General features: G+C 41.8%; 1 protein-coding gene across 7 annotated transcripts in view; it reads right to left on the reverse strand.

Moving 5' to 3' along the window:
* ccdc88ab (coiled-coil domain containing 88Ab) overlaps positions 1–17,141 on the reverse strand; it is a 68,749-nt gene that overhangs the window by 24,661 nt on the left and 26,947 nt on the right. For all 7 annotated transcript variants that reach the window (XR_009797358.1, XM_061836589.1, XM_061836590.1 and 4 more), the window contains 13 exons: positions 16,929–16,998; positions 10,721–10,779; positions 9,757–9,840; positions 9,544–9,684; positions 8,522–8,694; positions 5,960–6,041; positions 4,217–4,375; positions 3,774–3,920; positions 3,562–3,706; positions 3,015–3,193; positions 1,706–1,843; positions 506–689; positions 293–423 (listed from right to left, as the gene is read on the reverse strand). Coding sequence is in view for 6 of the 7 variants with exons in the window: in XM_061836589.1 (XP_061692573.1) it covers positions 293–423; positions 506–689; positions 1,706–1,843; positions 3,015–3,193; positions 3,562–3,706; positions 3,774–3,920; positions 4,217–4,375; positions 5,960–6,041; positions 8,522–8,694; positions 9,544–9,684; positions 9,757–9,840; positions 10,721–10,779; positions 16,929–16,998 (1,692 nt within the window). In the remaining variant the exon portion in view is untranslated. The remainder of the gene's footprint in view (positions 1–292; positions 424–505; positions 690–1,705; positions 1,844–3,014; positions 3,194–3,561; positions 3,707–3,773; positions 3,921–4,216; positions 4,376–5,959; positions 6,042–8,521; positions 8,695–9,543; positions 9,685–9,756; positions 9,841–10,720; positions 10,780–16,928; positions 16,999–17,141) is intronic.

Genomic DNA, 17,141 nt, shown 5'->3' on the forward strand with positions numbered 1-17,141 from the left:
TTGAAAACTCAATAGTCTTGTAACAATTTCTCTTTTCATTTCATTTTTTCCATTTGATTAAATAATTGATTGTAAATTGTAAAATAAAATCACAGCAACGTAAAGTTAAAGCTTAATTCACATTCATGATACGAAATAATTGGGTGAGTGATGAATAAATTGATGAGAAATTTAAAATAAAATAATTCACAAACAAATTTCAACATCTACCAGCTCATTTGTCCGATCCCCAAAAATTCACTGAGGCCCTGGAAGACAATCGCTTGCCCAGCACTAGTAAACCAGAAGAGACCTTCTCGCATGTGATTCCCAGGCTGGCCACTTTCTTCTGCAGGCTCTCGTTGTCCCTCTCCAGCTTCTGTAGCAGAACCTCCAACTCCTCTGCTCTCTCGCCTTTCTCCTTCATGGCCTCCAGTTCTTTCCCTGGAGACAAACAGCCGCACCGTTGACCCGAGGGAGGAAAAGAAAACGACGCGAAAAAGCGCCGGCCGAGATCTCGACTCACTCATCTGTTTCCGCTCGAAGTCCAACTTGTTGAGCTTGCCCGTGGTTTCGCAGATGGAGTCGTGGAGGATTCGGTTCTCCTTCTCCACGTCCTTGACGCGAGCCTCGGCACCGACCTGGCTTCGCTGGCGCAGGGATGACACCGTCTGGCTCAGGTGCTTGTTCTCCTGTTCCAGACCCTTCAGCTGCAGAGACGACAACAGTCCGTTTCATTCCCGAGGCATATCGAAGTACCGGTACCGGGGATGATTTTATCCTTCATCCTTTATTTCCTACAATATAGACAAACTATTGCACAAGTATATTCATAAAAAGAATACAAACTATTGATGATGCACTACTTTCCTAGAAATAAGAAATTGATAATGAACTTTCCTGAAAAAAAAGACAAACTAATCAAATTGTACTTTCCAAAAAAGAAGAACGCTATTGTTGTTGCACTTTCCTAAAAAAATGACAAAAAATATTGTTGTTGCACCTTCAAAAAAGAAGACCAATGACTTAACCAGAGAGTGTGTTAGCACTACACCCAGTGGAAAATGAATTTGGTTCACGTGAGACATCTGGGAAGTTGAAAATAGCACACTTGGTGCGCACGAGGGCCGACTTCAAAGAGTTCCAGCCACATGTGTATATTTAAAAAAAAAAAAAGGCGGCTGATGACCAGATAAATATACCTCGTGGTCTTTTCAGACAGTTTCTCTGTCACTGAGCAGAATTCAAGCGCACTTTTAGTGTCGTACAATATACCGTAGCACAGTGTTACTTGCACTAGAATCGACTCTCACTACCATGATTAGCGCAGTACAATAATCTCAGAGCAGAGCATATGGCGCCGTATTTCACCAATCAAACGTGAGCTAATGAAAGGTGTCAGATTTGGGTCAAACTGCAACGGAGTCCCTGTGGATCCCTGACAAGAGAACGAGATTATCTGCAACTAGTCCACAGTCGCACAGGAGGCTCCTCTTCAAAAATGCACAGTCATTGCTCATATTTTGCACAATTTTCCAGGGGGGAAAAAAAAAAAGATCTATGAATGTTTTGTTTGTGTGTCACACATTCCCAAGAGGAGGAATAACATACGGTCACATTTGCCGCATGTGATCGAGACAATCACATGCCGCAGTCAGAACATTTCGACACAAAATGAAGGTCATAGGTTTAAGGTGCAATGTTTATTAGCACCGTACACAAGTACCTGTCTCTCGGAGTTTTCCCTCAGCGTTTCCAGGGTCTTCTCCAGCAAGGCCTTCTCCTTCATCAGGTCCGTGCTCAAAGACTCCGCGCTGCGGAGTGACTCTCTTTCTGTCGCCAGTTCACTTTCCAGATGCTCCATCTGCACACAAAACAGTCAGGTTGGCATAAAGAAGAATAGAGTTCATATCATGTACAACGGATCCTTGATCAGCTATCTCGTCTCATCCAGGAGCCGTTTGTTAACTAAATGCCAAATATAAAATTACTGATGTAGCTATGGAGCTTATCTCTTACGTCCCTCTTTTTCTTTAACTCCTTAGTCAAAATACCACTTTAGACACATTTGTGTCTGTGTGTGTGTGTGGTGTGTATGGTCGTTTTATGTGATAGTTTAAGATTATTATTTAACAATGTGAACTAAAAAAAAAAAATGATCATTCACGTTCCCCATCAAAACACGGTCAAAAGCCCATCTATGATACAAGTATTGATTCATGCCATTAACGGCAACTCATTTATAATGACTCAAATTAAGGTTTCAGAGGAATACAGTAGTTTGATGCAGTCGGCATACAATACATCACGAAAATTACTCTATGTACAATGGAAAATGATCTAGACAATACCAATGCAAAGGCTAATGCAAAGATAAATGGACAAATAAAGTGGTAAGTTTTGTGCAAAATGTAAAAATAAGGGATAAAGGTGTTTGTGATCTGAGTAATCTCCACTATTTTAATGTCACTATCTCTGCGGTCCACATTGTGTGTATAAAACTGTTATTATCTAAAGCACGGCCACAGCAAATTAGATTTTCCTTTTAATACAACTTGCATTCAATTTATTCAGCACTCCTGCGAAGGACATCAATACACCCTGATATAAAACGTTCGGTTTTGTGTGGGAGGAACAGCAAAATTATAAAAGGTGGCACAGAGTATGCCCACGGTGGGCGTAACTCCCAGCAGAGAGGCTCCTCTGGGCGAGGGGTATTTAGACTGTCACTAAGCGGGCAAAGAAAAGGCAAAGCCAGGCTGCTGGGATTTACGGCTTTGCTTTCATGGTCCTTTTCTGCTTCTCTCCAAATACTCTCTGCTCTTTTCTCTCCAGTACTTCTGTTGGTGTGGGAAAAGGTCAAAGGCCTCGCCATCAGAGGGAAGTATCTGCTTTAAAGTGAGATGAAAATTATCCATTTGTCAAACTGAGCTACATTGTAAAAAAAAAAAAAAAAAAAAAAAAAAATGCAGAGGATCAAGAACAGAGCTCTGAGGTGCGCCTCCGCAAGGATTAATAATAAAAATATGACTCACTTTTTGGTTAAGTCTTTGGTTCTCCTGGCTAACTTTGCCCAGTTTGGTCACAGAGTCCGGACCGACGCCTCCTCGGAGCTCCTCCACCGTTTTCAGCAGCGTTTGATTGTCCTTTTCCAGCTTCAGGAGGCGACTGGACGTGAGATCGTTCACTTCTTCGCCGAGGGACTTCTGAGGGGCTGAAGCAGAAAAGAATGCAGCTTTATCAGCAAATTTTAATTGAAGGAGAAATGGGTTTTTCACAAGAAGAACCAACCACATAAGGTATTAGCAATTCAAAAGCAGGTTTTTGGATAATATTTTCTCTTTAAGACAAAGCTCTACAGGGTAAGGTTCCAGGCGTTAAAAGCTCTTAAATGCCATTTCAACAAACAACAAGTCGTTATCCAGATCCTTGGCTCGTCAAACCTCTTAACAGCTTTAATAACTCAAAAGAACAGATTATCTTCCAGAAGCCGCCGAATATTAATTACAGGACTTGAGCCAGGAGTCGAGGCAGAGCCAACGGCAGGACGCCAGGATGTTCGTGCCGCCTGATTCTTCTTACCCTCGATGAGCTCTGGTGTTTTGGACAGTTGTTCCAGCTCCCAGCCCAGGTGTAACGACTCATCCATGCTCTGTTTCTGGGCCATTTCCAGCACCAGATTCTCCTCCAACAGTTCCTCCATTCGCTTGCGGTCCAAGTCTCTCTCCTGGTGGAAACAGCTCAGTTTTGCATGTTGCAAAAACAACATCAATTTGCAAATGTATTGGTCTCACCATCTCCAGATCGTGGATTTTGGATTTCAGCTGCAGATTCTCCTTCTCCAGGAGGTGTAATTTGTCCGATCGGCTCCTGCTGGCGTCCAGCTGCTCCTCCAGCATGGTTTTGGTCTCCAGCAAGACCTGGTTGTCCTCCTTCAACTCCTACACAATTTTCCACACAGCGCAATAAGACAACATAACACAAGACAACACAACTACAGTTACTTAAATAACTGCATTGCTTGTAGTATTAGCGGTAAAACCATTATGAAGACTAAATGTACAATAAAACCTAAAAGATTGAATAATTTTCACAGCTGCATAATATGCTTTGAAATAAAACTAATGACTGACATATATTGGGTGCAGCCTGAATAGCTGAAATTGAAGCGAGCTTATTTTGTAACTATCATGTTACTCTTTCATCTCATTTTCAGCATGGGTTTAAATTGCCGTACCTCCACTCTGGCCTTGAAGAACTCTATGTCGTGAAGTCTCTCCTTGAAGCGGCTCAGCTCGCTCTCCAACTTGTCCACACGGATGGCTTTCTCCCGAAGGGCGTCCAGCTCGTCACGGTACGCCCGGGCGGAGCGAGCGTCCGACAGAAGCTGATAGCTCTAAAGGAGTTGACACACAAAGTAGATTAATTGATCGAAAATCATGCATTTTTAAAATCAGGAAAAACTGCTTATGTGCCTCTTTTGGTGTTGCCGTTTTAATAAGCAAGAAAGCTTCAACTCACTATTTGAGGGAGGCGTTTACTGTAATTTCCGGCCTATAAGCCGTGACTTTTTTTTTTTTTTTTAAATTCGCTTTCAGCCCTGCGGTTTATGTGGTGATGTGGCTAACTTGTGGTTTTATTTTCTAACGGCCGCAAGGGGGCACTCGAGTGGAAAAGGTAAGAGTGAAGCCGGTGGAATATATGTGCCGAGGAAGTGACTTATACCGGTCCGGCCCTGTTGGCGCTGCGCTAGCGTGTTACTGCTGTGTCTCAGTGATTTTTACCGGTATGTTTTTTTTTTGTTACCGGCCCTGTTAGCGCAGCATTAGCATTAGCATGGCGGTACTAGCATTAAACTCTCTGTGTACAGTCTTTGTAAATATCTCGTGTTTCAATGTGGGCACTTGCGGCTTTTACACCTCTGCGGCGTATGTATGTACTAAATGTTTTTTTTTTTTGTATCACAGATGCACTGGGTGAGGCTTATAACCAGGTGTGTGCTGGAGGCCGGGAATTACGGTACATTTCATTTTTTTGGATGCATACTCCACATCTTGGGGTCAGCTGTTGACTCACGTTGGCAAATAACCTCACTTTCTACAAACGGAGGTGATTACCGCTAGTCCACATTCCTTTCTTCTGAGGGTAAAAAGGAAGCATGTATTTGAGGGAAGTATTTGCTTTTATCGAGTGGATGACACACTCCACATCATGGACTCATTTTTAACTCTTCAATGTCTGTTTGTGAACACTAGCCACTAGGAACTCTATGTAAACAGGAGGCATTTATTTTTCTTAAGTGGATGGTTTGGATAACGGGCTCACCAATTAACTCTTTAATGAACAAAAATATCCCTGGAAATAAGTTACCCAACTTTTTTTCTTTTGCTGAAAACAAAAATGAAGTGGGGGGGGGGGCCATAAAGGAGGCCTCTATTTGAGGATATCTTTTCCTTCATTTTGCTGGTTACTGCGTTTTCTGCACTAAAAAGCAGATCGAATAGATGCCACAGTGGAGGTTGGGGTTACATTATGCATCCATTAGAGGGAGCTGCACAAAAGGCTCAATATTGATCCAAATATAAGGTGCATCAGATTATAAGGCGTACCGTCGGCTTTTGAGAAAAGTAAAGGCTTTTAGGTCTGGCTTATAATGTGGAAAATACGTTAACTAGTGTCCGTCAGTACACTAAGTTAAGAGATGGTTACTACACTATTTAATGAATAGTTACTTAACTATTTTGCTGACGGTCAAATGATACCGACTCTGAGGCAATTCTTTTTCTGGAGTGGTAAACAGTGCCCTCTTTTGTCTTGACCTCCACCTCAGTTAGCTGCCGAATGTCGCGTGAGGATGCCGCTACACACTCAACGCAGTGCCAATTATAACCGCCGCTAATGGGCTGAAGTCAATTAAGATCCGCAGGGACAATGCACACGAGTAGTAGGTGGTGTACTACTTTGTTGTTGTGACACTCACCTCCTGCTGAATCCTCTTGAGCTCCGTTTCCATGTTTTCCAACTCTTGCCGCGTGTCCAAAAGCTGCTCGCTCTTCTCTTCTCTGCAAAAGCAGCAATGATGAGTGTTCAACTAATTGAATAGAATATTTTATGACTGTTCACCCCATCCCGTATGGTGCTGGGCGAATCTGGGTGCAGCATTATGTAAATTAACCCATTTGTGACATCACAATTTAGCAAATTTCACAATAGCTCACCGACAAACTTTCAGAAATTGGCAGCTCATAAAAGATTTACTTGTTTAATTTCACACTTGATGGGTGGGCAGTCACTCTTGTGACCTAACAATAAAATGTATGGAAGTGTACTTATACAGCTTTACACCAGGGTAAACAGAGTCTACCTAATGAAGTATCCTGTGGGACATTCGGTCGTGCATGGGTATCTTTCCCAGTCACCCTGACCTGAATTTGACTCTGACTACTTCCAACAAACTCCGTCTGCAGAGTGTCAAACTCAACAGAAAATGAGAGTTACAACTCCAAGATAAACAACAACCGACATGCAAATATTTCACGACACGTCTCAAAAAGGCAATGGTATCCTTCATGGAGATGCCTTTATGCATTTTGCTCGCATGTAGGCAGATACCCCCCCCCCCCTCGTCCACCTCTTTTACCCAAATCACAAACACCTGTCAGATCCTGCCTAGCAGATTAGCTGCAGGCTCCCGCTTTGCATGCAGCTGGCTAGGTTACTAACGGTTTAACACGCCCTGCATCTGAGCAAACAACGTGTGCTGCTATATTTACAAACTCTGTTATTCCTTTATTCTAAGTATGATATGGTCACCTTTTAGCCCTTAGCAGCTAAATGCTACAGTATGACCACCAATTATCAAAACCATGTTAGACACCAGCTAAATACTACACCTCCTGTAGTCAGAAACTGTCACTTGCTGCCAGATGCTATACTACGCTTGCACTTAATCACTAGCATGTTAGTTAGCAGCTAAATGAGAGGGCATCCAAACCTTCCATTAGCTGGTTGGTTCCATTAGGGCCATAACGCTAAGATACTTTTATCATCTGGTTACTAACTGTGTCAGTTAGCTGTTAGATGCTACACCATGTCTGCAAATTAGCGCTTGAAGGTGTTTTTTTTCGTGAACAAATGACACTATTTCTACCGTCAAGTCACTACTTGTCCCTGTTAGCTGCTACATGATAGGCTATGTCCATCCTCTTTCTAGTTACCAACTGTGTGCCCGTTATATTTATTTGTCTGGTAGTTTGTGACAATACCACAGCAACCACAAAACAACAACAGCCAATGACTTTGGCTTTTATTCACTGTTCCACTTCCAAGGAAAGAGTGGCGCCTGTAGTGATGGAGCGCCACAATAAAAGGGGTCCAATTTCCCTGGAGGAGACTTGTTGTCATGGATTTTAACATTTAACACGCCATCTTTGCAAGCGGAACAAAACAATCTCATTAAAAGTACTACAGAGTCTTGTCCAGGCCTCATGACGCCAGCTTTTATGCTTACAAAAAAGTGATAACCTACCTGACTGTAACGCTGAAATGAAAGCACAAACTCTTGAATGTGAACGGAAGCTCTATAATTCATTAAAATAATATCTATCCATCTATCTATGTATTACAGTGTTGGTTCAGACAGAGGTCTGCACTAAATACACAATGGATGGTAGACTTGCATTATTAATGGTCATATGGACTCATTCTGCATGAATCAGGAAGTACCTAAATCTTAGCTAGCTTAGCTTAGCTTGCTGGCTGGCCATTTGAGTCATTATGGTAGGAATGGTACTGTCAGACAGAATCAAAATGGCACCATCTACTCAGCATGAACTAAGAAGTAGCTACATCTTAGCTAAATAGTCAGTCAAGTGATTAGGTAGTTGGCCATCACTTTGGCAGGAATTGTAGTCCATCTAGCTAGCTAGACAGTCGGCCATAGACGATAATTCTTGCCAAAGAGTAACCATAACATGGTATAGTCCAACTCAAAATCAAAACAGCACCTTCCATTCTGCCTGCACCAAGAAGCTAGAAAATCTTTGCTACAGAAATTACCGGCCTGCAGAGCGCACTTGGTTATAAGCCTCGGTACATAGAAAGAATTTAACGCTAGCGCGGGGCCAGTGCAGCGCTAACGCTAGCGCCGCATAAAGCGTAGGGTGTAAAGCATGTGAAAAAAGTTGCGTCTTGTAGGCTGGAAATTACAGTATATATGACAGTAAAGGTTCAGCCCAACACTAAATCAAAATGGGGCCTTCCATTCTGAGACAACCAAGGATTAGCAAATCATTTTAGTTAGTTAATTAGTTTGTCAGTCAGTCAGTCATTTGAGTCTTTTAGCGGGAATGTATAGGTCCATTGGGATCAAACTGGAACCATCTGCTGTTCTACATAAACCAGGAAGTAGCAAAATATTAGTCCGACAATCAGTTGCCCATTTGAATCAGTATGACGGGAAAAATACAGTCCATTCTCCCAGAACGAGCAACGAGCAACACAGTACCGAGTTACCTTATACAGAACCAAATTGGCCACTTACAATTCCTGGCGCAAACGTCTGATCTTGGCCTTGGCATCAGCCAGCTCCACGGACAGGTGCTGCCGGCTCTCCGTCCTCCTCATACTGGGGGAGCCGTTGGGCGATTGGGCCGGACCGGCGGACAGCGGGGACAGCTGAACGCAGTCCCTCTCTTGGGTCAACTCCACGATAGTCTGGACCACAGTAGGAGAAGAGTTCATGTTGGCACAAATCCATTTAAAGAAAACCTTGGTAGTCCTTTCAATAATCATAGGAGGGTAACTCAAAATGCCACCGCCACTGCTCCCCGCAACACACACACACACACACACACACACACACACACACACACACACACACACACAAATCTGTGCTCCCCAGGCTGTGACAGGAAATGGACTTTTAATTGAGAACTTCTGGACAGCACACTGATAATCTGGAGGCGATTACACCCACAAACACACACACCCCCGCGCACACAACCCGCACAAAAGCATACACACGCGCACACAGTGTATCAGTTGTAGGCATCTGCCCTCTATGGCTGGAAACTCAACTGATGCATGAATGCTAAGAAAAACACACACACAGACACCCTAATCTTTCATCCATGAGACAGTTTGCAACCCTTTCCTTCCTGAGGCCGCGCACTTGTGGTAAACTTTCCACAAGACTCAACATGGCAGCATCCATTCTGCAAGAACCGCGGTCTCGAAAAACTGAGGATAGGTAGTTAGTTAAATCACATAAACAGGAACAGCACAGTTCTATATAGCATTAAAAATCCATCCATTCTGGATAAACAAGGAAGTAGAAAAATGTCATCTCTTAGCTGCAGCTAAATGCTGTGCTACATCCACCTTCAAGTCCATAGTTGGTTTGTTAGCTGCTAAATGCTACACAGTGTGGCAGTTCGTTCGGTAAGTTGGTGCACCACTTGAGTCACTATGCCAGTGATGGTCCACGTCGACACAGAACCAACATGGCGCCCTGTATTCTCCATCAACCAGCAAGCAACAAAACCTCATCTGATATCCCCGTACCTCGAGCTGCATGTCCCTGTCGTCCACCACGTGTTTGAGATGAAAGGCCAGGTTCCTGGACAGGTTCTCCAGGCCCTCAACTGGCAGCTCCCCGCTCTCCAGCCACTGCAGGTCCACCACATTCTCCTGGTTGTGCGTCACCTTTAAATCAAACGAACATCAGTGAGACGATGGGAGAAGAATTCTGGGGGATTGAACGTGAGGGACGCTGACCTCTTGTATGTGGGAGGCGATGGCAGCTTTGGTGTCGAAATCCAGAGTCTGGATGCGTTCGATGTAATCTTCCTTTTTCTCACACTGGCGACAAAAATAGTTCTCGTTCACTTAAAATCTTACCCCAAGTTATCTGCATTGTAGCTGTGATTAAATGAAATTTAACAAAGAAATCGTTTGACAAGTAATGATGAGTTCACACCGCAGCTCTCTGATTCCATTCATTTACGGCTTTGATTAACGGAATGCAGCGGACCCCTAGCGATTTGCGGGTGGGAGGGGGGGGGGGGCGTTAGGAAAAGTCACACTACAAATACTGAAAATCTGTGGCTAACGAATGCCTGTTATAATTTCATTAAAGACACCCTTGAAAATTCTTGAATTTGGATAAAAGTGCTGGTGCCCCACCTCCCAAAAAACTATGAAAAATGAAAAAAAGGGAAACATAAATCTGCAGACAAGAGAATCTGAAGTCATTTCTAACGTATTACCAAATTAAAAAAAAAAATACAAAATTTAATGGGATTTAGGAGATTATGGTATTGGGCTGTTACATTTGTTTCTCAGGACCAGTGAAAATATTCCCTGGATCAATTTGATTCGGAAAGAGTTATTTCTTCAAAATGCCGGAAACAAAACCACAATACCCCAATAATTGTGATCTACGGAAGTAAGTATATGCCACCAGGATTTGAATTTGAAATGTAAAGTATGTGATGTCACATGACTAAAAAAAGCGTAACTGCAATTGGCTGGCTGTTCGGTTCTGACCCTGCCTGGTGGGGCACCGACAGTGAATTTTAGACAGAAAATCGTAGCCGGTTGAATTGTCAGCATTAAAACGTTACACTGAAATACAACTATTGAAAATGTGATCACTTTACATTTCAAATTCAAATCCTGGTACACATTTACTTCCACAGTGATCTCATTATTAATGGAACAAATTCATGCAGTGGCTGACCTGCACGGCACAGCCCAGCAGCAGCAGCAAGAGTTTCTTCATCTCTTCCAGCCCTCGCTCTAAACAACAGAAACACAGGGAAAGGTTATGTAATAAATGAAGCTCCCGATCCTCATGTCACGCATCTTTGTCGCCGTTAATGCCTCTTTTATGTTTGTTTTCAGGAACAGCAATAATGGCGCCAGCGCCCCTATTGTTCAAGGCTCAAAAAGTGTGACAAATTAAACATTGTACAGGAATTGTATTTTAAATGGTTGTATTCAAACAGTTCTCTCTGGAGTCTGTCTACCCATCAAGTGTGTAGTTCAAAAAAGATGCACTATTACAGTACGGCCCTTTGTGACAGTTTTCCCTCAGTGAGGAGACAAAAGAACTTTCAGTTTGTCAGCGAGCTCCAACAGGCTCGATTTCAACCAAGTGTTGAGAGTCTGAGAGTGAGTAAGCGGTACGTTATACGAAAGACATGTCTACACCGCTGCTGGGATTGTCGTGATACAGTGATTTATGTGCACATGCAACATTGACAGGCTGTGAGGAAGAAGAAGAAGAATAAAGTCATTAACCTGTAACTTTACCCTTTTGTACATGAAAAAGAAGACCGGAACAAAAGGGGAAACAGTGCGCTCAGTTTGTAAAGCCTCGCAAAGTCCAATTAAAGACATAAATCAGGCCACAAATTCAATGAGTAATATAATTGCTTGGGTCACTTCATTAGGACCACTATTTAAGTATGGACCTCCACCAAGGTTAAAAAAAAAATAAGAATTCTCTCTTCTGTGGGGACACACCGTAATTTCCGGACTATAAGCCGCACCTGATTATTAGCCTCACCCAGTACATTTGTAAAGGAAATACCATTTGGTACATACATAAGCCGCACCCATCTATAAGCCGCATGTGCCCACATTGAAACATGAGATAATTACAAAGGAAGACGGTACACAGAGTTTTCAAAGTTGTAATAATATACCTTAGCTTTACTTTCCAAACAGTGCCTGTGACTCGGCAGTAACACAACAGGAATACGGTAGTTACACAGCACTAACAGAGTTGGGTAAAAAAAAAAAAAAAAAAAAAAAACATACCGGTAAAAGTCACTGACACGCGGCAGTAACACAGCACCAACACTGTTCAGGCCACCTGCTTTTATTACCTCTGAAAACTTTTTTCGTCTTTTTACATTGTTCCAGTTCTTCCTGTTGCCGTTTCAAGTGTCCAGTTCTAGTGCTGCTTCCTTCTTTATCGGCTAGCTCGATTGCGTTTAACTTGAAAGCTTTTTTCCATTTTCCATGATGAGGGTCTGTTCATGCTGATTTTATTCATGCACAAAGTGCAAAGTTACATTAACCTTGCATCTTCCTCGACACACATATTCCACCTGTCTCGCTCTTACCTTTTCTACACGAGCGCCCCTAACGGCCATTGGAAAAAAATGCATAGATCAGCCGCATCATTGTATAAAAGCACGGTTGAAAGCGTGTGACAAAAGTCGCGGCTTGTAGTCCAGCAATTACGGTACACTGAGATACATTTTGTTCGTCTAAAATCACGAAGCTATGTTAAGATCCATTTAAAGTGAAAAAACACACTAAAAAGAAGTGTCATGAACGATCGTGCCAAATTTGAATGGATAAGAAAAAAAATGAAATAAGTGTCTAAAACGAGGCTTCAAAATGATGAAAAATGAAGCAGTTTTGTTGGTGGGGCGACTGAAGCCAGACTCCAAAATGCGTCAATGTGGTGCTGTTTTAGCCAAGCCCGCAACAAAACGTTTAACGCCATCTCTCTACAACCGACGACATAATTCTTAAATTTTAACATTTTCAGCAATTATGTTCAAACATGTATAAAGTATTTAGAAATAAATCTGTGAATTCACTTTGTGACTTTTGATCGTAATGGATGCCTTTTGGCTGTGTTGGTGTACCTAAACAACTGTCCCATGAATACTTTTGATTAAGTGATGGCTGACAAAAAAAAAAAAAAAAAAAAAAAAGCCAATTCTTGCTGGCGCACAGCTTAGCGGCAACTTCTATTAGTACTGTCGCTTCTAGACGGGAAGCGGATTTAGCACGGCGGCAAGGTAGGCGAAGATAAGGAGCCTGCTAGGACAAATAATGGATAGAGACAAAGCAAGGAGAGGCTACGGGGGAGCGATGAAAGGCAAAGAGACAAAGCAAGCCACCAACAAACTGCGATGCAGGGAGAGTGGCGAGGTTGAAAATACACAGGAAACGCATCCATTCTTGACTCTTCCATCATCGCTCCTTCCATCCAAATGAATCATCCCTCGGCTTTTTCAGGCCACTTCCTCGACTCCCTCCCTGCTCGATCTTCAAGGACACCGACTCGCCCGGCGCAAAAGCACGATAACGACGAGTGAACTCGCGCTATAAACGCCTCGTCTCTCGGGAGGAAAACAGTCACTCGCGACTGCGTGACTTGCATGTTGAGTGTCAAATACCCGCACACACACGGTCAGATGTTGCTTCGCGGGGTAGCTTTCAATAAGCCTCATTACACCAAAAGGACTCGATTCATTGACGCTTAGCGTGGAGTTCAAAAACCAAGTAAAGGTTTTGACATTGTTTTTTTTTTTTTTTTAGGGGGTTAATGGTTAGCCATTTAACTTTTTTTTTTCTTTACAATTTAAAACAGTTCACTGGAATGTTAATAACATGCTCCGTCACATGCTTTCGATCAAGAACGATAGGCCATTTCACACCCTTTTATTTAATCCTCACAAAGCTTAGCCTGTTTCGAGGGGGCGGGGTGTCATTACCGAGATAACGGGTGGGGGTGGGGGGGGGGGAATCGAGGTTAATGAGCCAAATGGTTTCTACTTGCAGATGCGAAGCCCAGAAAGCAGGGGGGAAAAAAAAGAGCACGTGTGAAGACAATTTCAATTTCACTCGTAGAGGCAAGACTTGTTACATTTTTCAATTATTAGGTGGTGATTCGAGCATTAATATGTAAATTTATTGAAATTCAGAATGACTCAATCACAGGCACGTTTGAAAAAATAAGAAGAAAAAGAAAGTTTTTGTCTTTTAAGACTTAATGGGTGGGGCATTTGTCACTCACAATGTCCTTTTTATGTTTAATGTGTATTTCTAAATACAGACATGACAGTGTCTCCACAGTGGTCACTTTCATCGGAGGAATTAGGTTTGGGGATCCATCCAAAACAAAAACAACATTGATAGTCAGCAATAACATGAGACAGATGATTTAAGATTATACAAAGGAGCTACTGTGCGTGCGTGTTGACATTTGCATGCAGGCGCAGCCGTTAAAATGACACGCAAAAGCTCAGTGCGGGCTCCGTCGGGAGCCCTCGGGTGCCACAGTAAGTTCCTATTGTTGGGGAGGAACTTCTCCTCTTTGCCCCCTCACCCCCTCCCCAACATCACCAATGCGAGCATAATAAAAGCCACATGTTCGATGACTTTCAGTTGGCAGCCACCGGGCCAGACTGTGCTTTCAGTGGCTTGTTGACTTGACTAAAGGGGGAGGGGAAAAAAAAAAAGCCATGCAGAATTTGGCCTAAATCTCTGTCTGCTTTGGTCTGCTTGCTCCAAGCAACCCCCTGCTAACTTTCAAAATCTGTCTGGCAGATAACGTTTTATCCGGTAATTACATGTCGAGCAAAAATAAGAAATTAACTGCAGACTACAACGGTGGCCAGTACGTCGCAGCAAATTGTAATAGTTGTGAAATTGTACCACGGGAGGCTAGGCGAACAAAAAACAATGGATAACCTTGTTCTGTTCATTTTGGTAACAAACGCAGGAGACTGTGGAGTAGCATGTTTACTTTGATTGTTTACAGCAATGTCAAAATGGCAACAATATCAGGTTTGTTTTATTTTCGACGTGACTCGTTACATTGGAGACTCGAGCGTCACCCTCAAACAGGTGAATGCTCACATTTTTGGCTAAACAGGTTGTTTTACTCAAGTGACAAGAACCTGAAGTGAAAGCCAGATAAATGCAGGGGGAAAGGAGTTTGGAGGTTACTCAGGCTATATTAAGAAAATGATTTTAATTGCTTGGCTTTGGAAAGAAATACTCGAGTGTGAAATGAAAGTGAAGTAAATCTTTAGTCATCTGCTTATTTCTGAAAATGTGTATGAGCAAGCCTGTCTAAATTTTTGCTGACTTGTGACACCCGAAGTCAGCTATTTGACCGAATACCAACTAACACCATGGTGCATCTGCTACGCTAAAAAGTTCTTAATTTCATCTTTAAAGGAATTCACTTTTCTCTAAGATTGTGCCTTAGCTGCAGCTAGTACAGCAGTACTCGAAATGTCGAGTCGAATGTCAAAAGAGTACTAGAGACTTTTTTATTTTCCTCATTTAATCCATCTGCATATGCAATCTCCAATGTGGTGGTTCACCATCTTGCAATCTGATTATAAACTTTGATAACCAAAGTGCAAATCACAGTCGTATACTAGTAACAAATGGATGGACCGGGCAATCTTCTCGTCTACATTTGCTGCTCACTCAAGTCCCTTCTCACAGTCGCGCCGCAATATCAAGTAGCCGTGCAGGTCAAACCGATCACAATAGCGTCAGCGTGAAATTGAAACGTTAAGACCGCAGTGCTTTGAGGCGTATCTGATGTCGCTTTCAGGTTCAGTGGGTCAAAATTAACAAACATATAGACACAGACATGCATACATACATATACTGTAGATATACATACACATTATATACTTATATATACACACACACAACATACACACACACACACACACACACATACATACATACATACATACACACACACAACATACATACATATATATACATATATACAGACACACACACATATATACATATATACAGACACACATATATACATATATACAGACACACATATATACATATATACAGACACACACACATATACATATATATATACACACACACACATATATATACACACATATATATACACACACATACATACATATATACACACACATATATATACACACACACACATATATATACACATATATACACACACACACACATATACATATATACAGACACACACATATATACATATATATATATACACACATATATATATATATATATACAACACACACACACATACATACACGCACATATACACACACCACACACACATATACACACACACACACACACACATATATACACACACACGCACATATACACACACACACACGCACATATATACACACACACACAACACACACACACACATATACACACACACACACCATATATATATATACACATACACACACACACATATATATATATATATACACATACACACATACACACACACACACATATATATATATACCACATACATACACACACACACACATATATAATATACACACATACACACACACATATATATATACAACACACACACACACACACATATATATATACACACATACATACACACACACATATATATATATACACAAACATACATACACACATATATATACACACACACACACAACACACACATATATACACAAACATACACACACACATATATATATAACACACATACATACACACATATATATATAACACACATACATACAACACACATATATATATATAAACACATACATACACACATATATATATATAAACACATACATACACACATATATATATATAAACACATACATACACACACATATATATATACACAAACATACATACACACACCACACACATATATATACACACATACATACACACACACACCACACATATATATATATACACATATATACACAAACATACACACCACACACATATATATATACATACATATATATATATATATATGTATACATACATACATACACGCGCGCACACACAGTCCGGCTCCCTTTGTCATCAAATACAAAGCACAGAGCAGGGAGCTTAATTACTGATTCTATTCATAAAAAAAAAAAAAATAAAATAACCCATCACAGTCAAAGGGGAAACATATTTGAAACATCAAAGCACCGGAAAAATGAAAGCCAGTTTATCGCCGCACTGAAGTGATCCGATGAGAAAGAAGCTGCATAAAAATTCCCGGTGACCGCCAAGTGAACTCGCTAAAAGTTCTACCCCCTCCCCTGGTGGGTTGCGCCAAGTAGAAGGAGCGTTAAAAGCGGAAGGCTTACCGGTGAGAGGGTTCCGACCCAGGACCAACACGTTGGGTAGCGGCATCATCACCAGCTGCTGGAGGGTCTCCTGTTTGGGAGAAAGGTCTGTGGTCACTTGGCCATTAAAGCTGGTTTTGATAGAAGTACTGAAAGATCGGAACATAAGAGAAATCTCCTTTAGGCAGGTGAATATTGATCAAAATAATGTCTCGATAGCCTGTATGTGTGTGT

The sequence above is a fragment of the Syngnathoides biaculeatus genome, chromosome 12, assembly GCF_019802595.1.
Source record: "Syngnathoides biaculeatus isolate LvHL_M chromosome 12, ASM1980259v1, whole genome shotgun sequence".
NCBI lineage: Eukaryota > Metazoa > Chordata > Actinopteri > Syngnathiformes > Syngnathidae > Syngnathoides > Syngnathoides biaculeatus.